At 42.7% G+C, this 18,762-nt stretch overlaps 1 protein-coding gene and 1 long non-coding RNA gene across 4 annotated transcripts in view; one reads left to right on the top strand and one right to left on the bottom strand.

Moving 5' to 3' along the window:
- Positions 1-765: 765 nt before the first annotated feature.
- The window catches only part of Zc3hav1 (zinc finger CCCH-type containing, antiviral 1), a 44,547-nt gene continuing 26,550 nt past the window's right edge, over positions 766-18,762 (bottom strand). Inside the window, exons 7-13 of the mRNA XM_074062208.1 lie at positions 16,311-16,491; positions 13,747-13,867; positions 12,154-12,256; positions 9,169-9,259; positions 8,327-8,457; positions 7,758-7,891; positions 766-4,446 (exon numbers count right to left, since the gene is read on the bottom strand). Of these exons, the coding sequence (XP_073918309.1) occupies positions 4,181-4,446; positions 7,758-7,891; positions 8,327-8,457; positions 9,169-9,259; positions 12,154-12,256; positions 13,747-13,867; positions 16,311-16,491 (1,027 nt within the window). The 3' untranslated portion in view covers positions 766-4,180. The remainder of the gene's footprint in view (positions 4,447-7,757; positions 7,892-8,326; positions 8,458-9,168; positions 9,260-12,153; positions 12,257-13,746; positions 13,868-16,310; positions 16,492-18,762) is intronic.
- On the top strand, positions 10,205-17,758 carry LOC141419418 (uncharacterized). Of its 3 annotated transcripts, none has more exons than XR_012444173.1 (5): positions 10,205-10,454; positions 14,308-14,449; positions 15,095-15,394; positions 16,264-16,512; positions 16,671-17,758. It is a non-coding gene; the product is annotated as an uncharacterized lncRNA (long non-coding RNA). The 3 variants fall into 3 exon arrangements; XR_012444171.1 differs by having other exon boundaries at positions 14,102-14,449; XR_012444172.1 differs by lacking the exon at positions 14,308-14,449.

The raw sequence follows: 18,762 nt of genomic DNA, 5'->3' as shown, positions 1-18,762 counted from the left end.
CCCCCTCTCCTGTGGAGTTTTCCTCCCACCGCCACTTTTACAAGCTTTCCCACTCCTGGTTGCTGGGCGTGTGCTGCCACTCCTGCCTTCTCTAGCCGGCTTGTTTATTTACAGTTCCATGAGGGTTTGCCCCTCCCGCTCCTTCAGTGTTCAGAGCACCCTGCTCTCTTTGCTATGTGTCTTTTTTGTTATTGCTTATTATTCAGTTTTTCACTCTTTTTTCCCTGGGTGGGGGTCAGTCTGTCCAGGGGGGCTATGCTGATCTGGCCCAGGACTGTCTGTGGGAGTACCACATGCTGCTTAGCTCACCTTGTGGTCTGCGTCTTCTCAAGGGGTCTGGGTGCTGGCATCTGGTCACGGGGTGAAAGCCCTCCTGGTTTCTCCATTTAACATGAAGTGGGGATGCTATGCCTGGGCTGGGGGGTGGCAGAGTCAAAGTTTTGCCTCTTTTCGGTGGATTTTTCCTGTAAGGTGTAGCTGTAGTGACTCTCCAAGATTTTACTTTAGGAAGCATGCTTTCTGCTTCCTCCCTCTAGCCACCATCTTGGAATCTCCTTCCAGACGTGCTTTTTTACTGACAACTAGGTACTTTAAATTCTGCCCTAGTCTGGCCCTCTTACCTCCTTCAGAGCAGAGGAGGGGAGTTCTCCATCACCACCCTGCCTTGCCCTACACTGCTCCAGGAATAAGAAACGGGTGTCTGCAGTCATTGTCTTTTTGGAGATACCTATACGTAGAGCAAAAAAAATATGCAGTGGAACCAAATCAGTTTTTTTTTCTTTTTATTAAGTAGTCTCAAATTAAGCAAACAAGAACAAGAAGCAATAAAATTCAACTACTGAAATACAAGTAGTTGAGCTTACTGTTAGCTTCATCCAGCGTATTTGTGTATCAAGCACCCAACTAGGAGGGCATCAGATGCGGCAGAATGAACAATAGATCAACTCAGAGCTTTTATTACAATACAGGAAGGAGACAATTTCAGGTTGGATAGATGCTTAAAAGTACCCAAATCAAGGTACCAAGTATTCTAAAAACTGGGGATTGAGGAGTTAAGGCTGGGACAGAGTCTATAGGACTCCTTCTGGAGGTGACAGCTGAGTTAATCTAAGGGTGCTGAACATTAAAGTGGTTCTCAGTGTGGAATATTGCAAAAGGACAGGTTGCTGTTGGCTTCATAACTGAGGACAGTAACCGGCACTGAGCAAACACAGCTAGGTGCAGAACAGGTGTCCTGCACTGTACGACTGTCTAATGTCCTGCTGGACATCTATGTAGGACCTGCAGCTCGTCTGAGAGAACAGAATGCATTGATTTCCTCTGAGACGATCTGTCATTTGTCCTGCCCTATTATCCTTATTTCAATAAGGTAATTTCGGCCTCTCCTTTAACACAGACAGGTAAGGTATATGGTTTGTTATGACTTTCCTGTTCTTCTTTACAGGAAGTAGCCCTTACTCGACTCTTAAGTTCACATTTAAGAATAAGTATCTGTTTCATGGATTATAGCATAGTCATGCCTGAGTATTTGCATATGGTAATTCATTCTATTTTCCTTTCAAAGTTCTTACCTTCTATGTCTCCATTAAAGAGTTAGGGCATAAATTAATTTTTAAAGAAATTCATGTGTAGATTGTACTCCTAAGAATCATCTTAGGACAGCAAAGGGGATGTTACAAAATTCCTACTCTGAAAAGGGTGAACAGGTCTGACAGGGCTTGTAGTTGTCAAGCTTGGGGACAGGGACAAGGGAGGGTCGCTACTGGCATTTAGCATGTGAGAGCCAAGTATGCTGGAAGTCTTGCAATACGTTGGACGCTTTCTCACAGTAAGAAATTGTTCTGCACCCTATACGACTTTTGAATGTCTCACTAGACATTCACGTAAGTAAGACCAACAGCTCGTCTGCAAGAATGTAGTATGTCTTAATTTTCTGTTTTAATAGTCTGGACATTCTCTTGCATAGTATATTTCATGGAAGGTTACTTCGTTCTCTTATCACATATCCATAAGTACTATCATATGCAAATAAATCACATCACTACTTTTTATTCTAATGTCCACTCACAGCTCTGCTTTCCATTTTCTTGTACACAATAGCTTCTGATCTCCTACTTTCTTTTAAGGTCATATTTACCCACTGTAAGTAGGTGTAGGCATCTGACGACTTATGTCATTTAGTACTATAAAGTTGTGCCCAAGTTATGTGCCTTTCAGATCTTCTTAGTTTTATTTAATTTTATTTCTACAATTGTGTTGTAGTTAGTATATTACCTCTGAATTGCATTTTAACAATAACAAAAAAGGTAGAAGTGGCCACTGAGAACCATCAAACTAGGATTAAGCAAGGCAAGAAGGATACCAGAAACTGCAAGGCAACTGGAGTGGCTTGTGTGGAAGAACGTAAGTGCCAAGGGGAGGAAAGAAGAGTCACGTGGGGCCATTATGACTCTGAACTTTATCTTAAGGGTATGATCTTATTTGTGTTTTAAAAGAGCCACTAGTAAATACAACTTTAAAAATATGACCAATCTTACTGCTAAGTAATGAACAAGTTAATAGGGGGAAAAATATTTAAGAGGTAAAAACGGAACTTACAAATGATTTAGTGTATAGCGGGGAAGGAAAGCAAGGAGTCAAGGATGACTTTGGGATTTGCTTCTGTCCTTTGACAGGGAGGCAGATAGAGAGTTCCACTGTGGACGTGGTCAACCAGAGACACCCAGCAAACATCTAACTCGAGGTGTCTAATGGGCACTTGGATAAATTGCACTCTACAGTGTGAGGGTCAAGGTCAGGAAAACATTCCAAAGTGGAAGCTGCCATAAAAAAAAAAAATTGAAGTGAATGAGAATTAACTATTCATGGCAAGCCTCCCAGAAAAGAACCCTACTCTTTAAAAAAAAAAAAAAACTACATTTGTGACTGGTAGAAACCTTTAGACCAAGGAACTTTGCAACTTTTTGTATTGATCTAAAATCTGACTGATAGAAAAGTCAACTCTAATGCTAATTATTTTGAACATGTCTGCTGGAAGGAACTGTAACAGGAAATTTGGGCAACTGGAAGGGATGTTGGAAAAGGAAAACTGGGGGAAAAACTTGAATCATAATAAGGAAATATTGCTCTAAACACTGACTCTACTAAAATTCATACAATCCGTTATATTTATGAGCAGAAGCCTTGCAGACACAAGGTCTGGTTGAGACATTGTTCTCTTTGTTCTGCTTCTGTGCAGAAGGAAGAAAACAAATCCAGCCTCCTTAGGAGTCGAGTCCCATCCTTCCATAGGGATGGCCCTGCTCCTCCCCTCCGGCTGAGCCTCATCTACCCCAAAACGACTAAAATAGCACTCAGGTTTATCAGTCATGCTTGTATGCATCTGGTTACTGCAACTCAGTCCTCCTAAAATACCACTCTTTCATGAAAGACTGACCTGAAGAAAGCTTTCTCTATAATCACACTAACCAGATCATAAATGTCTATCTTTCCGTGATTCCATGAAAAACCCAAATGGGCCATTAACTCCAGTTGGTTGTTTCTGCCTGGGCCATAAGTGGAGGCTCTTACTCCATTCAATCTGTCTTCTAAATAAACGTAGAGCTAGAGAAATGCGTGCCCCAAATAAGCTGCGTTACATGACAGGTTCAGCCCTGCAGTTATGTTTGGAATGCCACGGAAATTTAATGCTTAACTTTTTCTCAGCTAATCTTTCACCTTAGGTTGTAATGTCTCACGTTCTTATTTCAATGGGTGTTATTAGATTTCTCTCAAATTTCCCAAATTAATTTTCTTTCAATTTAACCAAAACGAAAACATGCTGTACAATAAACTCAAGAGTAGATAAAAGAAAGGTTGATGTCATTACAGAAAATTTAGAAATCAGCCTTCACCAGGTACCTCTAAGACAATAAAAACATTCCAAAACACTGGATTCACTGGGTGGGCGCTAATAAACAGCACTGTGGGATTCTCATGCCTAGGAGTGACTTACTGGGGAAGGGATGCTACCTGGGCATTGGAATTTTTGTGCAGCAAAGTTCAGGAGCCACTGATTTAAGGCATTAGATAACCTGACCAGGGAATGTAAAACTCTTAACTATTGTCTGGGGTGATTTGGTCCTATAGGTGCACAGGAGGATCCCTGCATGGCTTCTGGCATTCGTGATACTCATCATTTCTAACTAATCACACAGGCGGCTTTATCTGTTTCTGAATATTCAATCACATATGCCGGGTAAATCTGATCTTTGTGGAAGATGACAAAGACAGAAGGATTCATTCTCCTGTCCACACAGCTGTCGTACTGTAGAGGGGGGCTCGTGTACATCATATTTCCTTCGATAAAATCTCCAGTCAGGACACGGGCAACAAACATAACGGTGTTTTTGGCATCACACGAGTAACTTTTGTGGGAATAGATGGCTTCTTTTGCAAAGTAGTGTCCTAGAAATAATAGAAGAAGGTTGAGAATACTACAAAAAAAGGGCACGTAGTGTCTAAGTCTATTTACAGACAATCAGATGATGGTGTGAACTACGTATATGTCACAATACCTTACCAGTACTTAAGAAGCCTTCCTTTGCACTTTTATGTTTGTGACACGAATGCACTTGAATATCGTATGGAATCCCCACTGAAGTGACAGAGAAACATTTGCTGGATTGTGGGGTTCACAGCCATGGCGGGAGCCACTGGGTACAACAACACATGTGACATCACAGGGGCCCCATCCATGCAGCTCACGAAAGGAGAGCTGAGTGGGAAGTGATGGGCCAAAGATCCTTCAGAGAAGATTTTATGCCACATACATCTGAAGGAGCAAAGGTCGTTTACTACCGATGGGAGGGGCTTGGAGAAGATCAGAGAGAAGCACGGGCAAGGAGTTGGGCCAGACAGCTGATGCACTGTCTTCAACATGAACGCACCCCAGGTAACCACAGAGATCTACACACCCAGCAGGCCAACAACTTCCTGATCTACGAAATGGTCCTGTTTATTCCTCTCATTGCCAAGTGCGTCTCTGCCATTTTAAAGAAAAATGCATATGTACTTGCAAAAGCTGATTTCCATGCAAAAATCAATACATAATATGAGTGTTTGACTTCTGGTAAAAAAAATATTTAATATGTTATTCATATATTATATTTGTTATTATTTTTATAGTAAGATGTTTGAACTCCAGGAACATTGTTTATCTGATCAGATATTGAATATTCTGGTAAAAAATGCTCTACTGTATTTAAAGTTAAAAAAAAAAAACCCAAAAAAAACCCCTCACCTGTAGCCAGGCAGTGGTGACACATGACTATAATTAATTCTAGTTACTTGGGAAGCTGAGATCTGGAGGATTTTGGTTTGAAGCCAGACCTGGCAAAAAGTTTGTGAGACCTCATCTCAGCCACTACTGGGCATGGTGACACATGCCTGTCATCTCATCTACACAATCGGTTGAGATCAGAAAGTTCAGTGTTCTAGGCCAGGTCAGCCCAGGCAAAAGAGTTGGAAAGACCTCATCTCAGAAGAAAAAAAGCTGTTATACTGTGGGAAATGTAAAATAAGATGACTGTAGTCCAGGTCATCCTGAGCGAAAAAAGCAAGACTCTGTCTTCAAAACAACCAGAGCACAAAGAGCTGGAGGCATGGCTCAAGCCATAGAGCGCCTGCCTAGCAAGTGCAACATGCTGCTTTTCTGAAATCTACTTTTAAAAAAAAATTCAATGTAATTGATGTAATGAGAAAATATTATTAAAAATGTTGAGCTCCTGGTGTAGTGGTTCACACCTGTAATTCCAGGACTCCGGAGTAGGATCACAACTTTAAGGCCAGCCAGGGCTACATAATGAGATCCTGTCTCAAAAAACAATTCCTTATTTATAACTACTTATATATAAAACCATCCTTTTATTTGGCCAGACACATTCTTGCCTCAGGGAGAGTTAAAATTATCAGAATGAATGCAAAGAGAAAGAAAGAATCCTGGTCAACTTGTATTGACCAAAACAGGATTTAGAAATCCACTGCAAAAAAAAAAAAAAATAGGTTTTGCTAACTAGAAAAAACTCTGAATCAGGCCCTGAGAAGGAACCACCATTTCCAGGTTGAGTCAGAAAGGGCCAACCTGACTCTAACCCAGCCATTCAGGGACCCTGGGCCCAGAGTGTATGAAGAGGAAAGAAGTCAGAGAGGAAGGCACCCAGAGAGGAAAACTAAGTCCCACTCCCTGTGTAAAATCAAGGTGGGATGCAGTGACTCATCCCTGTTATCCTAGCTACATGGAAGGCAGAGATTGGGAGGATCACAATTTGAGGACAGCTAAGGCAAAAGCACAAGTCCCTATCTGAAAAATAACCTACAACAAAAAAGTCTGGAAATGCAGTATCTGCAGAATGTAGGGAGAGGGTAGAGATGGGATCCCACAGTGTCCTTGGTGTTAAATGTCCCCTGGCCTCCATGCTTCCCACGTGGCTCCTAGAATCCAGTATGAACCAGACCAGGGCAGGTCCTAGTTCCTTAGCTGCCATTCTCACGCACACTCCCTCCTCTAATTTCACCTTGCTTTACTGTGCTGTCCAAACCTGCACTGAGTTCACACTCTCCTCTGGTTGTTGAGTTGAGGGATTTCCCCTAATGGCTACAATTCCTGTCTCTAGTCTAGACCCATGATCGATTCTGGCCCAGCTTCCTTGCTCTGGTGGACTCTTATGAACCTGCCTTCTACTATCATATTCCCTCTTCCTTCAGATTCCTAGCCTCCTCCCCCAGTTTATTTGGGTTCTGTCTTCTCAGGCATGCCTTACGCTCTCATTCCCCTTAAACACCCTCAAATACCAAACAACAGCCTAATGGACTAGCTTCACATACTCACTAGTAGCTTTTCTTCCCTCCAGAGAACAGAAGCATCTTTGCGTGTAGATAACTATAACTGGCCTCTTTTAGGAAAACTACCTGACCTTTAAGATTATGGGCCCAGGTCCCATACCAGTTCATGTAGTCCATACTAAAAGCGTCATGAGAGATGGGGATGAACACTGACACTAAAGTAAACACAAAACAAAGCAAGACACCTCCTAACTCTACAACGGGAGACAGGCCAAGATGAACAATCCATCACCTGTTGACCTTCACAAGAAGGGCGGCATGGGGAAAGAGGGAAAGGGTTCAGAGAGACACCTCATCTGTCCTGTGAGAACTATGAAGTGGGCTGCTCTCTCTTTTCTTCACACAGCACAAGGGATGTTACACGGGCTGCCAACAACTCTCTCCTTTTATCAAGTGCTGTGGTTTAAAAATGGTTTGAGTGTATCCCACCAAGGATTCAAGCTGGAAGCTTGGTTCAGTATTAAGAGGTGTGGACCCTTTTAAGAGGTGGCCTAGTGGTGGGGGGCATCTTCTCCCATCCTTCACTAGAGCCCACCAGTGGCTACTTTGAATGACTTTGCAGCAACCTGGGACAGGAAGAGCCATCTCTGGTGAGTAGTAAGGGCAGTAGGCCAGCCAACAGATGGAGCAGATCTCAAGCAAGTGTCACTCTGAGAAGAAAACAGGAGACAAGAGCAGGGCTAAGGCCCCACACTAGAGCCCCAAGTCAATGGAACCATGTTAACACAGGCATTGATGTTCACTGTGAGCTTATTTTCTTTCCATGCCTGCTAAAGCCTGGACATGCTAGTGAACACAAAATCGTTCCATCTACCTCTTCACAGAAGCATGTGTAGACCTGGAAATGGAGTGTGACCCTACTAGTTAGCACAAACCTTTCCCGTATTTGCTTTCATGAGCTCCATGTAGGAGCCAGTCGAAATTATTTGCACAGATAGAATCCACATGGGCACGGCTTGTCGCATAGAACAGGAGTTTCTCCTCTTGGTTCTTCATCATCTTTTTCCTCCTAAAATAGGGAAATGTGAGACTTAGCACCAAGGACATTTCCAAAGTTAAGAACACTCCCCAAATTGCATCCTCTTTCAAAATGGAAAACTTAGGGCAACCACTCTAGAGATTGGCGGGGTGGTTCATGCCATAGAGCATCTGCCTGGCAAGCGTGAGGCCCTGAGTTCAAACTCCAGTACTCCCCTCCCCAAAAAGAAGGCAACCACTATAAAATAATAAATCTATGAAACTTTTAAATGATAAAGAGATAAAATCATTGAATTGTTAAACCAGAAAGCTAAAAGAGGGACGCTCAAGTTTCCACAATGAAAGAACAATTAGAGACAGAAGAAATTGTTGGCTACTAAAAGAAACCAGTAAATATAAACCTTGAAGGACACATCTGAAGTCATCCAGCTTTTATGGAAGGAAACCCGACAAGATGGCCACCAACCTTTGGAAAGTGTCCAGAAGTTTGGGGTTCTCGATCTTCTTTATCTTTTCAATCTTGAAATTTTTCATGGATAATTTAAAATAATTGCTTATTATGTCATAATCCTGACACTGGCTATTGAGCTCCAACAACTAAAAAAAAAATTAAATATACAAATGTGAAACAGGAAACCCTGAAAGCATGCTGCACCCACATGTGTGGCCTCCCACTCTGGGAGAATCACTGTCAGTCTTAGGCAGCAGATGGGACAGGCTGTCTTAGCATATCCACATCTGGCTATTTGTTCAATCCAGTGGTAAACAGTTAGGCAGTGGGCCTGTCAGCTCAGGCTGACTCAAAATTAACAAAACATATGCCTAAGGACAAATGGAGGTACCTTGTGGGGTCTGATTTAGTCCAGAGATCTGGCAAGTTCTTTGCTGAAAGCTCCAAAACCAGCATGGTGACATAGGAATTAGAGGAGCTCATATGGTCAGGAATGGCCTTGCACCAGCCAGGCAAGGTGACAAAGTGAGATGCCCTAAACTGAGTGACTGTTACTCTCTGGGTTCCAGTTTTCTTATCTGTAAAACAGATACTATGATCTACCCTACAGGATTGTCGTAAGGATCTGCCAGGATGAGATCACGTGTGACTGAACCCTGAAAATGATGACAAGTCCTAAAGGTCAACTGTTCTCAGAGGAAGCAACTCAATCACACTTTAAAGTCTGCCTTTGAACCTGAATTCCAGAATTTTGGAGAAGCAATTCATTCATTCAAATAAACAAGTGTACACTTGTAACAAAATTCTTCATCCCACCATTAAAGGATCCACCCACCAATCAAGTAACAACTAAATACCTCATATCCATTCCAAGAGTTGGTGCTAAGGCCCGACTGAGAAACAAATTTTGATGTTAGAGCCTCTGGCCGCGTCTGCACAGGCTGATGGCTACAAATAAAGAGAGGAAGAGAGAAAATTTACTTAGGAAATTCCAGTGTTGAAATTGCCCAGTTTCTTTAAAAAAATAAATAAATAAATCATATGAAAAAAAAAGTGGAGCAGGGGAAACTGTAATAGATTAAAGGAAGCTTAAGAAGCCAGTGCATCAAATGCAATGTACAGACCAGTCTGGATACTGACGGAAACAAGTCAACTATAAAAGGTCACTTACAAGACAATGGGAAAACAGAATGCGAACCGCTTTATTAGTGATAGTAAGGAATTGCTGTAATTTCACTAGGTGGGTTAATTGTGGTACACAGTATTTTTAAAAAACCCTTATCTGTTAGACACACCTGAAATATTTACCAGAAGATACAACCTGTGTGGGATTCACATTAAGATATTCCAGCAATAGAAAAAACTATGAGAGACGATGGTGAAGCTGGATGAAACAAGACGGTTGACGGTCGTTGAAGTTGGGTGTTGAGTACATGCACTTTCTATTTAGTGTCACTATGTGCCATACACGATACCATAGGATATTTCAAGAGCTCTGGGGAGACAATAATTAGCTGTGAAAGGGGAGTAATGGGGATACAGAGGAAAGGTTTGGCCAGGGATGTCATCTATACGAATAACTACTACAGACATGCATTGCTTAGTGACAGGCTAATTTTGAGAAATGCAGTTAGGTGACTTTGGTGTGCACAATTCTTGGACTGGACTTACACAGTCTATATGGTGTAGCTTACAACATGCCTAGGCTGTATGAGATCACCAGCACATGCATGTCCACGGTGGACCAAAACAACACGCAGCATGTGACTGGATTACAAGGTACTAGGGTGCGGTAAGTGCTGTAAAGGAATTGCATTCCTGGAGGGCAAAGGAGAGAACGAGAAGAGTTCAAATCAGGTTTGTACAAAACAAACCTACTTGAACTAGGTCAGAAAGAATGCTGGATTACTAAGAATGATGGAAAGGAATGTTCCCGAGAGAGGAAGAACAAGTGGGAGAGCAGGAGGCAACTGTGACATAGTGAAATGATAGAGACAGACAGAGGATTGACTACAGGCTGTATGTGGTAATACGTCACAGCAATTTGCTCCCTTGGAAGTAAAGGTGCATAAAAAGAACTGCTTAGCTTGGAGACGGGAAGGGCTGCCATACTTTAACAGTTGCTGCTGTCCAGAAAGGCAAGGTAAGTCTAAAGGGATGGGCAGATTGGAACCTGGAGTGTAAAATTCAGTCTTCTTAGTTAGCAGTCCCATCTCATCTGCGGGGGATGTGTTCCAAGACCCCCAGGGGACTGCCTAAATTGTAGCTAGTACTGAACCCATATTTGCTATGGGTTTTTCCTACACATCCATATAACAGTTTAATTTATAAATTGGGCACATTACCAACAATAATAGGAGAATTGTAACAACATACCATAATAAAAGTTATGTGAATATGATTCTCTCTCTTAATATCAATAAGCCAGTAAATCGGTATCCTTTTGTACTGTACTATATTTTCAGACTGGTTGACAGAAGGTAACTGAAATTGCAATAAGTGAAACTGAGTAATGGAGACTGCTTTGTGTATGTGTGTGTGCTTGTGCAATGTGTACAAATGCACACACACACAGAGTCACGACTGTTAATGCCAGGGGAATAAAACAACGACCAGAGAAGGTACCATTTACTGAACACACTGATGAGTTAATCACTGTTCTTAAGGAGGGGGTGGGGGCAGGGGGGAGAAATGACCCAAGCCTTGTATGCACATATGAATAATAAAACAATAAAAAAAAAAATCACTATTCTTAGTACTATTATCAAGCCCATTTTACAGAAGAGAAGTGCAGAGGGACTGACTTGATCAAATCCCCACAGCTAATGAGCAGAGGGCAGAACCTGAACTTAGGTGACCTAGAGCCAGAGTCAGCTCTCTGCTCCGTCCCAGGCCAGTGTATCAGAAGTGGAACTGACTCTCATGCCGAAATAGCTCACTTCCTCTGCTTGTTCCAGAATTCTTGTGAGCTGTTGTTTTCCAAATTTCCTCAGGTTTATCCTTTTAGTAACGTCCTTTTTCATGAAACACCTTGAATTCTTACAACCAAAAGAATGCAGAACAACTTGATTTTTCACTGCGTTGAAACTTGTTTTACTCAATCACATATTAACCGCTCAGGGGAAAAAAAAAGTCCAACTCCAAGAATTTTTAAGAACAATGTAGGTTTTACTGAGTTTCATGAGCAGACAGTAACATTACAATGAATCTCCCACAGCAAAATTACTTTTAAAAAATCCCCCTTTACTACAAATGGGTACAAACATTATAAGTCAATTAAAATAAAACTTAAAAAAAAAAAGCCACCTCCATTAGACAAGGTGACCTTTCTCCCTTATCAAGTGGCACTTCTACCCATTTTTCTCAGGCTCCCATCCTCGCTAAATCACACGACACAGCCAAAGACACACCAAAGGACTCACAGCAAAACAAAAACCTAGCACACTGATTAGTCCTTAGGCCCACCTATTCATCCAGCCATTCAGCCACAAGTGGAGGCCCAAGGACTAAAGGACTTGCCAAAAATCCCCGGGAGTCAGGTGGAAAGCCTGGCTTCCTGCTCTACTGCTTCCTTCTTTTCCAGTGTGGGGATGGGACCTGATGCACACCACAAACACACAACCCCACTAAGCCGCTGTTCTAGCCCCTCTGTCTGGTCTTCTTTCAGTCACTCCAAGCTGCTGCACAATCTCTGTGCAATCATAGGCAACGTCAAAGGAAAGTGCAGTGTGACACAAGCAGGAACTTTCCAAAGACAGGGTCCAGATGCACAAGCGACTGCATAAGCTCAAGGCACCAACGCCTCAGACCTCTGCCAGCTAGCAAGGCTTCAGAACACTTACTCTGGCCCTCTCTTCATCCGCTCCACGTCCCGCAGGGAAACAAATGTCGGCCTTCTGATGACATCCTTTTGAGTCTTGGAAGCTACATTTGTCTGAATCATCCCTTTAGACAGGAAAAAAAAATCAGACAAACAAAAATCAACAGTCCTAGATAATGACTCATTTTTCAGAGGCTATTAACACTGGATTGTTCAGAGACAATCCTTCTGAATGAAAACTGCTCAGGATAAAAAGCAAAACAAACAAAACAAAAACACCCTCTATCCTTCTCTGTCCTTATTAAAAAGATTCAGAATGGAAAGTGGTGAATGACATTTAGGAATTAATCTATTTTTCTTTTTGCTATACTGAGGTTTGAACTCAGCTCCTACACTTGAGCCACTCCACCAGCCCTCTATTGAGAAGGCTTTTTTTCAAGACTGGGTCTCATGAACTATTTGCCTGGGCTGGCTTCAAACCACGATCCTCGTGATCTCTGCCTCCTGAGTAGCTAGGATTACAGGCCTGAGCCACCAGCACCCGGCTAATCTTTAAATCAAAGTCAGATAGTAAAAGAGGTGATGGAGGGCAGCCAGATAACAAGGTTATCATCCGTTTGAGCTGCCCTAAACCAGACATCCGTGATTATGAGATGGAAAGTGGGACCTTTATCATGAAGATTTTTTTTCTTTTTTACATCAAATGATGAAATGTCATTTGAATGGGCTCCAAACTGTTATGAGTGATCCTTTTTTAAAAAAGTAAGTCATCATGCATTGCTAGTAAGAGTATAAAAGAGTATAAAGTGGGCAAACTATTTAATACCATAATATATAATGTAACAATATCTCTTTCCAAAATAGTTGGTATAATGATCCTTGACAGCTACATTAGCACACACTAAGTGGTACAGGACTCAGATCTCAGGCACCACTTGGGAAGCTCAAGGACCTGATAAAATCTCACTTCTCTCAAAACACCTTCAAGGCTGGGCCTGAAAGTACAAGTGTTTGACCACACGCAAGGAGCGTCCCAACAGTGTGTGAAAGGGACAGTACTTGCAGAGCGAGGACAGTTCTTGCCCTGAGTTCTTAGTAAACACAGCAGATAGGCTGGAAGATGCTAACCAGGAGACCTTTCTAGAACGGTCCAAATAAACATGGCGGAAGGCAAGTACTTCAATCAATGTGATGGCTGAAATCATTGACCTAGGAGACAGTGCCTGAAAGGATCAGCAAGTTTCTAAAACTCTGAAGGTGCCCACCTCCCACTGTAGTCATCAGTCCCTAAAACTTCAGCTGCCCCCCCAAATGGGCAGAGCTTGAGGTATCCCTGGAGACTACTTGGTCCAATCCTCTGATTTCCAGATGAGGGAAGTGGTCCTAGAGAGGCCAGGTGCTCTTCCTGGGGTGGGACAGCAGGTGTTTGTCAGCCAGGATTCGGGACTACCAGTCTGACAGCCGGCAGCTGCCACTTCCCAAGACTGCTCGCTTTGCTTCTTAAAAACAACCTTGACCCTGGGTGTGGCAGTGTATACCCATTGTCCCCACTCCCACATATACATAATGCACTGGACTGCAACAGCACACAACACTGCCAAACACAAGCACTCACCTTGGAAACTCAGCTCGTAGTTCCGTGGGCCTGCCTGAAATGTCACAACTCCCCTGGGACAGGACTGAAACAGAGACTCCAGGTATGATGAGTCGATGTTTGAACTGGGCTGATTGTTGTGCTAATTAAATAAAATTGAAAATACAGAATGGGTCATACTCCAGGGAAATCTCTTCTATCTTGCTTCCCAAGTCAGACTATAAGGTTGGCCAAGGAGGGACCCAAAAAGTTATCAGGAGCCATCATGGGATCTGAGAAAAAGCACTCCATCCTGCAGAAACTGACTACACACTTGGTGGATGCCTGAAAAATGCAGGTCTTTGCAATATTCTTTTTCCTCCTTCCATAAAATAAGGGTGCCACCTCTCTTGCGGTGCCTGTCTGCACCTATGATCTAGCAGAACCTGACAATGAACTCTTGTGTGAAATGAAACATCGGGGCAGTTCAAGTCCAGCATGATGCAGGGCTGTGGTGAAGGCAAGTAAAGAAGGCCAGCTGCTCCAAAAGGTGTACCGGTGACCAAATGTAAATGATCCAATCTCTTCTGTGCCCTCAACCAGAGTAAGCCTCCAGCCAGGCAACAACACTGAGAACAGACTTAGACTTGCCACCAACTGAGGCCATAATAAAAGGTGAAGGAATACTCAAAGCTATGAAGATCTACTCTCAAGGCAGATATGAAGGCTTTGAATGCCAGAATGGGTAGGTAAGGGGGAGGGGCATGGAGGCTAAGCCTCCATTCAGCTGTCCCCGCACTGTGACCAGTAGAGCAGACCAAGGTAGACTGGATCCAAGGTCCTCATAACAGGGGTTCCCAATAAAATGGTGGTGAAACACTTGTTCCTTGTGAACCACAACAGAGGATTGGAGGCATGGCTCAAGTGGTAGAGCACTTGCCTAGCAAACACAACACCTTGAGTTCAATCCCCAATATTACCCAAAAAAAAAAAAAACATGAAAAGAGACAAAAGGTCAGAATGATGTTCTTGTACCTGCTATTTTTCAAGTGCTTTTTAACTCAAATAGTCAACATGCCAGAGTGGCGTGTGTGTGTGTGTGTGTGTGTGTGTGTGTGTGTGTGTGTGTGTGTGTAGGACTGGGGTTGAACTTAGGGCTTTATGCTTGCTAAGCAAGAGCTCTACCACTTGAGTCACACCTGTTCTGGTTCTGGTTGTTTTGGAGATGGGGGTCTCACAAACTATTTGCCCAGACTGGCAACAAACCTCCATCCTCCCAATTTCAGTCTCCCAAATCACTAGGATTACAGGCATGAGCCACAGGTATCTAACATAGTCTATTTTTATTTTAACCAATTTAATTAATTTGGGTTTGTAATTCTTTTCCCAGAGGCACGTGACAAAATCACCTCATAGAACTACACTTTGACAACACCCTTGACTTGAACAGAAAAAGAACCCGTACGAGGTTCAAAACCATCTGAGTCTTCACACACCGGTGTGCAGGATCTGTCCCCAGAGATGCTACCTGGGCCACCATGGGAGAGCAGAGAGGACCTGACATCAGGCACCAGGCCCCTTTCGTATCTCACAAGGAAGCTCTTGCTTGTTTAGCTTCTATGAAAGATGACTTGAAAAAAATTGCACCTGCTGCTGAACACTTTGGAAACTACGGTCTACTGAACTGATGGTAAGACCCCGCTTCCCTAGTACCCACTGTCCCCTCTGAGGTCCTGGAGGGGACACTGCCTCCCTGACAGAAAGTAGTGGCACCTGTCCCAAGCAGCTGGAGTGTATCCACAGAGGTGCTGGGGATGGAGTAACGCGTGCTGTTTCTCTGCCTGCGCTACTCATCTCGGTGGCCCACTGACTCACAGTGGGAACCTGACTTTTCCCTTTCCCTTTTCAGCTCTGGCTTCATTTTACCTCTCGCTTTTATTTTCTCGTTCTACTACTCTGATTTCATTACCTACTCAATATCTTGCTCTCCCTCTTTTCTCTCTCTTTGTTTTTTATTTATGAATCAGAAAAAGAGACACAGAGCAGAAGCCTGGCTTACCCACACTTCTAGAGCTTAATACTATGTCACCTTTGTGGGTCAGCCTGGAATCTCCTCATCCCGGGCCTCCTAACCCCTCTGGATCCAAACTCTGAAGTGACTTTCTATACGATGTGGTTTCGTTGCTTGAGTAAACTGTCACATCCCCTAGTCCAATGAACCATCCCACCATCTCCATCGTCTTCTGACTTCTCCCACCCATCCTCTTGCTGTGTGGCGTCTGCATTAATGCACAAGCCATCTCAAGGCTCCCCCATCCCTGAGAACAAGGATAGAGGGATGTGTGGCTGACTCATGCTTCATGAAGTGCCTTAGAGAATTAATATACGCTGTTTCCGGTTCCTCCTGGAACACAGAGTAAAAATGCAAACATGGCTATAAATGAAGTAAAAGAGAAACCACCACTTCCTCCTCTGTGCCCACTCTCCATGGATAGGCATGTAGACTAGACTTCAAATACTTTGCTAACAGTTTGTTTGTTTTCTTTACCTTTTCCTTAGTTGGCCAGGATAAAAAGGAGTCTCCTAGCAGGAGGGATGGGACTCACCTCTACGCCGTATTGAATCCATCTGCCTGACTCACTCTTCCAATACCAAAGCCACGTGGTGGTGAAGACAGAGTTGGCCGGCTTTGTGCCAGACAGAGTGGGAGGAGTGGAGAGGCGCCGGATAGGGTTAACATCACAAGTCATCTTCTGTACATTGATTTCATGGTATCCAACCAAAATGCTGAGAAAGAGAAATCTAGAGGTAACAAATGTTTCACTGACCTCTGGTTCCTACGTTCAATGGAACCATAGAGCACTGAGTTATGAGAAAGAAAGGATCTTTGCATTCTTTTACTTCTTTTCTTTCTTTCTGCTTTTGATGCTGGGGATCAAACCTACATTTTCTTTCTACAACTCCAGGTCTTCCACATAAAAGAAAAACTGAACCAGGTGCTGGTGGCTCATGCCTGTAATCCCAGCTACTCCAGAGACAGAGATCAGAAGGATCAAGGTTCAAAGCCAGCCCTGGCAACTAGTTCTCGAGACCCCATCTTGAAAAAAATCCATCACAAAAAAAAGGACTGGTGGAGTGGCTCAAGGTAAAGGCCCTGAGTTTAAGCCCCAACACTGCAAAAAAGAAAAAGAAAAACTGAAGTACAGAAAGGGAAAGTAAGTTGCCTACACTGTACATTTAATGGTGTCACAAGAGACATTCTTCCTCAAAAATACCGCAAAATAAAACTGTCCACAATGCTTGCCTAGCATGCGTGAGGCCCTGGGTTCGATCCCAGCATCAAAAAAAAAAAAAAAAACTAATATAAAACTGTCCACAAAACAGTTGATGGGCTCAAGGTTAGAAAAGTGAGTTAGAAACTTGCAGTAGTTCAGAGGTTTTTTTTTTTAAATCATTTATTGTTTCTTAAATAGCTATTAACGTGCAGGCTGAGACCCTTTGAAAGAGTTAGCACAAAGTTCTTTTCAACATTAAGACATTATTTGCCTTTTTCACTCTCAAGAGTACACAGTGGAGTTGACTGAGGCTTCGAAATCTATGATTCGTAACAGATTGAATAAAGCACCGGAGGTGAGGGTTGGGGCTGTGGTTCAGGGAACACAGCACTTGCCTAGCATGCATGGGAGGAGGAGGGGAAAGGAGGAGGGGGAGAAGAAGAGGAAGAGGAGGAAGAGGAAGAAAGGAAAGAAAATAAAAAGAAGTAGACAAGATGATCCAGTCATCTTCCGTTAGGCTAGACGTGAAAGAGATTTACAAAAATATAGAACAATGTGACTATTCTCAATAAATTTTTTGTTTTGGAAAACAGTCATTGTTATAGTTATCTACATGTAGCTTTTTGTAAATATATAACTATGTCATTACATATAGTTTTATAGAAATGTTATTTATGTTAACGTAATTATACATAGTTTTATGGAAATGCTACTTACGTAAACATGTAATGAGTATTGTTATTTAATAGATCAATAAATATTTAATTTTTCTGTTTTAATTTTTAGTATGATAAACAGAAATTCTTTGGGATCTGCAGTACATTTTCAGAGTATTGAGAATTACAGTTGTAAACCTGTAACCCCAGCACTTTGGAGGCTGAGGCACAGGAAGATCACAAGTTCAAGGTCAACCTGGGCTACATACAGAAATCATGTCTCAAAAACAAAACAAGGGGAGAAAAAAGAAATGACGAAAATGTTTGGGACCTTCTGCTGGAGCAAAAACCTCTTAGATCAGGGGCTCTCATTTAGAAATGATTTTGATCCCCAGGGACATTTGGCAATATCAGTATCATTTGGCAATTTTGGTTATCACAACGGGAGTGTAGATGGTGCTCCCCAGAATCAAGACAAAGGCCAAGATGCTGCTAAACAGTCCCTCCATAAATAATTGTCAATCGTTCCAAGGTTGAGAAACTCAAGGATGTATTATCTACAAAGGAGGGGCTGGTGCTGCCCTCTAGTGGCAAAATGCAGCACCACAGAATCACTACCAAAAGCTCCTAAAATCTGCATAGGATGAGAAGGATGAACCTATGTGTAGATTTCCCCCAAAAGAATTCCCTTGTAAAAGCTGATACATCTTACATCCCTGCACATCATAGGTAAATATGGTCATGTGGGTGTCATCCATTTCAGCCCAGGCAGAAGCAGGGCTAGAGTAGAAAAAACAGCACATATAAAGAAAGCAGTGGGGCAGGAAGCAAAGGCAGGAGTGTGGTTAAGTTCTAGATCAGCCCCGACAAAGTAAGAAACACAATACAAACACAAGGGCTGGGGAGGAGGGGCTGGAATACGAGGGCTCGGGTTCAATGGCCAGTGCCAAGGTGGGGGGTGGGGAGGGAGGGAAGACAGTAGAAAATGTAAAGTATACAACAAATTTTTGCACTGAAACCACATGAAATTACTCAAATCATGTTTTAAAAATGTGAAATTAAGCCACTTGAATCATGTAGTACTTTTAATAGCTGTTAAGAAGGCCGGCAGAGTGGCTCAAGTGGTG

The sequence above is a fragment of the Castor canadensis genome, chromosome 2, assembly GCF_047511655.1.
Source record: "Castor canadensis chromosome 2, mCasCan1.hap1v2, whole genome shotgun sequence".
NCBI lineage: Eukaryota > Metazoa > Chordata > Mammalia > Rodentia > Castoridae > Castor > Castor canadensis.
The sequence above is the reverse complement of the archived record's forward strand: the minus strand, read 5'-3'. Positions and strand labels throughout refer to the sequence as shown.